Source organism: Chinchilla lanigera, unplaced genomic scaffold (genome assembly GCF_000276665.1).
Source record: "Chinchilla lanigera isolate Chin_1 unplaced genomic scaffold, ChiLan1.0 scaffold00182, whole genome shotgun sequence".
In the NCBI taxonomy this organism is placed as follows: Eukaryota; Metazoa; Chordata; class Mammalia; order Rodentia; family Chinchillidae; genus Chinchilla; species Chinchilla lanigera.
In genome coordinates this window covers 670,681-676,966 of record NW_004955583.1, presented here as the reverse complement: position 1 = coordinate 676,966, position 6,286 = coordinate 670,681, and the positions used below count along the sequence as shown (strand labels likewise).

Sequence of the window (6,286 nt, the reverse complement as noted above, 5' to 3'; positions counted from 1 at the left end):
CCTGGGCTACATAAGCGAGTTCAAGGCCAGCCTGAACTGCACAGCAAGACCCTGTCTCAAAAGAAAAACAAAAAAAGTACATGGGACAGCTGTGTAGGTTTCATGCAACTTGACACCTTTGTGTATGTGGTTCCGGGGATCGAACCTGGGGCCTATATACTGAGCTACAGACTCAGCACCTTTTGAAACAGGCTTACTAAACTGCCCAGGTTGGGCTTAAACAGGCATTCTTCCTGCCTCAGCCTGCGAGGGAAGGTGTAATATGATTATGGCAAAAAGTCAGAGCAGGGCTTGTGTCACTTGGACAGTCAGAAGGCCCAGGGTTGAGCTGTGCAGGATCAGAACAGGGTGCTTGGGGTAGGGCCCTGCAGCTGTGGAGGAAGAGATCCAGGCAGGGCACAGCGGGAGGACTCGGGGGACCAGGCCAGCGCAGGTGGCTGGCGAGGAGGCGGTGGAGGGTTCTGCAGGCTCCAGCTTGGAGCCGCCGCAGCGCTGGAGCCTGTCCACCTGGTCCTAGCCCGGTTTGTGCGAGGCTGCAGGACACAGGGCCTGGTCTCCAGCAGATGCCCTGGAGGCTGGGCAGCCCGTCAGGACCGCTCATCCATCTCCCTAATCCCTGAGGCTCAGAGTTAATCCCACCCTGCCCCTGCGAGCTCCTCAGAGGGCAGAGGGACGGGCAGGCGGCGGGCTGGTGGGAGAGCAGCCGGCCTGAAGGACTTCTCCGTCGCTTCAGCCGCCTGCCCCTTCCTGCTGCCCTTCAAGGACCCGGGCTCCTGGTCGTTCCTGTGCCAGCCCTGTGCGTGGGGGGAGAGGATCTCAGCAGCGGGACTGTGGGTCTCCCAGGCCTGGACCCCTTGGCTAGCGCTGACCCACCTAGGGGGAGGGCGCTGGTCAGGGATTGCGGTGACGGGGGAAGGAGCAGTGTGCCCCAAAGACTGCTGTTCCTGCTCGCCTCCCGGAAGCCTCAAGGCGCCCCAAAGTTGTCTGTTTGTTGTTTTGTTTTGTTTTAAGACAGTCTCGGGTTGGGGATGTAGCTCAGCGGCACAAGTGCCTGCCTGGCAAGCGCAAGGTCCCGAGTTCGATTCCCAGTACACCCCCCCGCCCGCCCAAAAAAAGACAGTCTCACTATGCAGTTTGGGCTGGTCTTAAACTCACCGTGTAGCCCAGGCTGGCCTCCAACTCGCACCTATTCTCCTGCTTCAGCCTCCCCAGTGCTAGAATTACAGGCGTGCGCCGCCACATGGGGACTGAATGAGTTTCCCAAGAGGAAATCTCGGCCTGGGAAGCTGCGTGGAAAGCGAAGCTGGATCCCAGAACGGGCTGGGAGGGGAAGCCACGGGGTTGCCAACCGCAGACCCCAGGCCACCGCCCTCCGATGCCGTGCTGCTTGCTGGGCTGCTGGGTGCTGAGCTTGCAGGGTGCTGAACTTGCAGCGCGCAGAGCTCCCAGGGTGCTGTGCTCGGTGCTCAGCTCGACTCGTCCCCCTCCCCTCCCTCGCAGCTCAAGATCTCCTTCAGCGAGACGGCCCTGGAGACCACGTACCAGTACCCCTCCGAGAGCTCGGTGCTGGAGGAGCTGGGCCCAGAGCCCGAGGCCCTCGCGGCGCCCAGCGCCCCAGCGGCCCAGCCGGACGACGAAGAGGATGAGGAGGAGCCGCCGCCCGGGCTGCGGGGCGGGCTGCGCACCAAGGCGCTGCTCGTGGGTGAGCACGGGGCTGAGGGCGCCCCCTGGTGTCGGCCGAGGTGGGGGGAGCCCCGGGCAGCACAACCCTGGAGCGCGCTCGACGCAGCCGGCCCTCTTGGGCGTCCCGGGCCGGGCAGAGCCACGGAGGGCGCGTTCCTGCCCCGCACTGGGTGGACTCAGGGCCGCCCGGCTGCCCGGCCCAGGCCTCGGCTCCGCGTGGAGCGAAGGGGCCTGGCTTCAGTTCCCAGCACTGCAGCAGGGACAAGAGCAATGCTCTCACTCGGTTTTCTTGAGGAATGCTGCGCAGGCCGGGCTGACCTCCGACTCGAGATCCTCTTCCCTCAGCCTCCGGACCGCGAGGATTACAAGTAGCCACCACCATGTCTGGCAAGAGGGAACACTTTTTGTAAAGAATTTAGAACCTGGGCTGGGGATATAGCTCAGCGGCACAGCGCCTGCCTGGCAAGCGCAAGGTCATGAGTTCGATTCCCGGTACCGCCCCCCCAAAATAATTTAGAACCAAGGCCAAGTGTGGCGGTGCATGCTATTCCCAGTACTTGGGAGGCTGAGGCAGGAGGATCATTGTGAGTTCAAGGCCAGCCTGTGCTACAAAGTGAGCTCAAGATCAGTTTGGACTGAATAGTGAGACCCTGTCTCAAAAAGTCCAAAAAAAAAAATTTAGAACCAAGCTGGGCATGATGGCGCACACCTGTCATCCCAGCACTCCACAGGCCAAGGCAGGAGGATTGCCTGTGAGTTCGAGGCCACCGTGGGCTACGTAAGAAAACCCTGTCTCAAAAAAAAAGAAGAAGAAAAAGAAACCTTAGAATCATAGCTGGACATTAAATTACATAACCTCTCCTGGGGCTAGGCTGAGATTAGAAAAAGTACAAAAAAGTCTCAGCCAGGCGTGGTGGCACACATGTGTCATCCCAGCACTCAAGAGGCTGAGGCAGGAGAATCACTGTGAATTGAGCGCTGGACTACATAGGGAGACTGCTCAATAGATAAATAAGTGATATAAACACGCCTAGCGCGGAGCGCGAGACAGCGGCGGCTGTTGTACTGGGGGATGAGCCCCGAGACACGAAGCCACCCTGGACTCACCCGCGGAGGGCGGAAGCCAGGCCCTCGCTCACTGTGTCCATTCTCTCCTCCTGCAGATGAGTCCTGCCGGCGGTGACCATCTTCCGGCGCGGGCGCGGCCCCCTCTGACCTGCCCCGACCCAAAGATGCGCCTGGAGGGAAGGGTACCGACCTGCGGCGCCTCACTGCCCACCCCGCCGGGGCAGAGCCCACGCCGGCCCCGTGCAGGCGCGCCCTGCCCTCCTGTGTTTACACGCCCGCCTTGCACCAGCACGGTTGACAGTGCACGCCTGCCAGCCCCGCCGCCAGCGTCCGGGGTCGCGGGCCGGGCCGAGGCGTGGCTTCCTCCAGCTTCGCTCAGTGTTACTGTGCCTCGGTTTCTCCTGGAGGGAAGGCTGGGCCTCACCCGGGCCCTGGGAGTTACTGAGTGCGCCTCCTAGTGGCTCACACCTGAACTGCCGCGGCCGGGGACAGGAGCCCCGGCGTCCTCTCCCGCCGCTCCTCTATCGAGGGCCGATTGTGTTTGTTTTTTAACTTTCCATAATAAAATGGAGTACGCTCCAATCTTCCTGTTGTTTCTTCTTTGGGAAAAAATATGAATGTGAGGGGTGGCTGGTGGCTGGGGGGGCGGGGATGATGAGGGGGGAGCCAGGAATCCGACACTGACTTAGGAGGAAGCTGGGCCCTGGTGTGGTGGCGCAGGCCTGTCCTCCCAGCACTTGGGAGGCTGAGGCAGGAAGATCATTATGTTGTTTTTTTGTTTTTTCTTTTTCTTCCGGTACCAGGAATTGAACTCAATTCAAACTTGTGCTTGCCAGGCAGGCGCTGTGCCGCTGAGGTAAATCCCCAGCCCCAATCCTTACGACTTGGAGGGCAGCCTGGGTTACAAAGTGAGCTCAAGGCCAGCCTGAACTGCATAGTGAGATCCTGCCTCAAAAAGACCAAAAAAAAAAAAAGTCAACAAGTGAGTGGGCAGAGAAAGATAAGGACAGCAAGCAGAGCTCACTAGGGGGTGAAGTTGTCCCAAACAGGGTCAGGCAGTGTGTGACACAACCCAAGGGGTTCAGCCTGGACATTGACCTGAACTGGCGTCACAAACAGCAAATCTGAAATTGGTGCAAAATGTCGTACAGAAATGCAGTTTCCTGCAAAAGATTTTCCTCTGATCGACAATGGGTTGTGTATTTCTAAAGGTAAAGAACCATCCAGAATCCATAGCTTTGCGCTCCAATTACAGTCACTAGTGGGGGATTTTCCCGTTTCAAAGAATCTCAGCCTACAAATACAGAACACTGATGTTTTACTCATTAGGTTTTTCTTTTTTTGTCTTTTTGCGACAGGGTGTCGCTATGCAGTTCAGGCTGGCCTTGAGCTCACTTTGTAGCCCAGGCTGGCCTCGAACTCGCAACGATCCTCCTGCCTCAGCCTCTGAGTGCAGAGATTACAGGTGTGCGCCACTGCGCCCGGCTTTGTTTTTTGAGATGAGTTCTCACACTGTTGCTGGCCTTGAACTCCTGGGCGCAGGCAGTTCTCCTGCCTCTGCCCCTAGAGTCGCTGGGACCATAGGCAATGGCACCAAGCCCAGCTGAGCTGCTTTTTGTTTTTTTTCTTTGGTACCGGGAATCGAACTCATGACCTCAAGCTTGGCAGGCAAGTGCTTATGCCACTGAGCTATATCCCTGGCCCTCAGCTGAGCTTTTTGTAGCTCTCTGGACTTGTGAGGCAGATGAATAGATACAGGTCCCCTGCCCTTACAGGTTGCTTACACTAGTAAGAAACCCTGACCTTACTGAAAAACAAAATACAGTAGACATTTTTTTGGGGGGAGGGTCTGAGACAACGTCTCACTATGCTGTTCAGGCTGGGCTTGAGCTCACTTTGTAGCCCAGGCTGGCCTTGAACTTGCAATGATCCTCCTGCCTCAGCCTTCTTCCCAAGTGCTAGGATTATAGGCATGCACCACCATGCCCGGCTACACTAGACAATTTTTTTTTTTTTTTTTTTTTTTTTTGTACCAGGAATCAAACTCATGACCTTGCGCTTGCCAGGCAGGTGCTGTGCCGCTGAGCTAAATCCCCAGCCCCTAGACAAAGTACTTTTAAGTGGTGTCAAAAGTTTTCAGTTTACTGGCAAGGGGCAGTGTCAAAAGAATGAGGATGAGGTGTGGGTGTGGAGGGAAACCAAGCGTCATTAGTACCTAATTAGTAAAGATCCTAATCAGTCCTGACCCAGGAAAGCCAGGGCAGGAAGTGGGAGATACCAGGGGTTCCACAGTGGATCTAGGAAACAGAAAACTGCATCCAAAAAGTCAATGATAGGAACCCACCTGTGGCCACTTACCCGAGAAACACTTTCATTTCCTGGTATGTCCAATGAATCATAAAGGGACAAAGCAGGGACACAGGTGTCAGCAAAGCAAGTAACAGATGTTACATTTATTCACTCACTTTTTGGAGACAGAGTCGTGCTGTGTAGTTCAGGCTGGCCTTGAACCCATGGTGATCCTCCTACCTCAGCTTCCTGAGTGCTGGCATCACAGATGTGCGCTACCACGCCTGGCTATTTACTCTGTCGAGCCTGGGTCTCAAACTCCTCTGCTTAAGCAACATATGTTATGGACAGTCTGGGGTAGAAAACCTGAGTCCACCTTACCTGCGGAATGAAATTGCAGGCTGACTCCTGTGGCAGACGCAGAACTATGAGGACGTGTCCGTGACAGGCGTTAGAGGGGCTTCTTAAGGCTGAAATTTAAAAGTACATATTGAGGGGCTGGGGATTTAGCTCAGCGGCAAAAGCGCCTGCCTGGCAAGCGCAAGGTCGTGAGTTAGGTAGTTCGGTTCCCGGTACCAGAGAAAAACCAAAAAAAAAAAAAAAAAAAAAAAAAAAGTACATATTGAAAGAAATAGCGGGCCGTCGAGAGAGAGAGGCACGTCAGGAGGTGGAGCCGGTATACAGGTGTGCGCCCCCACGCCCGGCTCCCAGCTTTTTCACTTTTTATTTTGAGATAGGGTCTTGCTAAGCGGCTAAATTGCCCAGCCTGGGATGAAACTTGTGATCCCGCTGCCTCAGCCTCCTAGAGCGCGGGACTTACAGGCGTGCGGCACCGCGCCTGGCCGGCTCCCTTATTTATCATGTATTTTGTCCATACCGCCCCCCTTTGTCTGATTTGTTCTGTGCAGTAACCCTAGAGACAGGGTCTACCTAGCACACGCCAGGCGCTCATTCCATTCGTGGCTTTTCCCGAATGAAGGCGGGAGCGAATCGCTAGCGCCGCGGCTGGCGCAGGCAGCGACAGAAAGGAAATGTGTCGTCGCGAGTTCGGGAACGCTCCTGCGAGATCTGCGCTCGCTCGGCCACCGTAGCGCCTAGGCCGGAAATAGAGCAGTCACTTCCGGCTGCGCTCCGGTACCGGACGGCGGTGGGCTGCCCGGTACCGGACGGCGGTGGGCTGCTGAAAATCGAGGCCGAGGCCCTGTGCCGGCTCGCGGCTTCCGTGGGGAGCTGAGGCTCCGTCCGG

The 6,286-nt window shown here is 56.7% G+C and overlaps 1 protein-coding gene across 1 annotated transcript in view; it reads left to right on the top strand.

The window, feature by feature from the left end:
* Ppp1r18 (protein phosphatase 1, regulatory subunit 18) overlaps positions 1 to 3,333 on the top strand; it is a gene marked incomplete in the record, with an annotated part of 7,806 nt that extends 4,473 nt beyond the window's left edge. Inside the window, 2 exon segments of the mRNA XM_005414315.2 lie at positions 1,501 to 1,702; positions 2,847 to 3,333. Coding sequence (XP_005414372.1) covers positions 1,501 to 1,702; positions 2,847 to 2,866 — 222 coding nt within the window.
* Between the last annotated feature and the right edge of the window lie 2,953 nt (positions 3,334 to 6,286).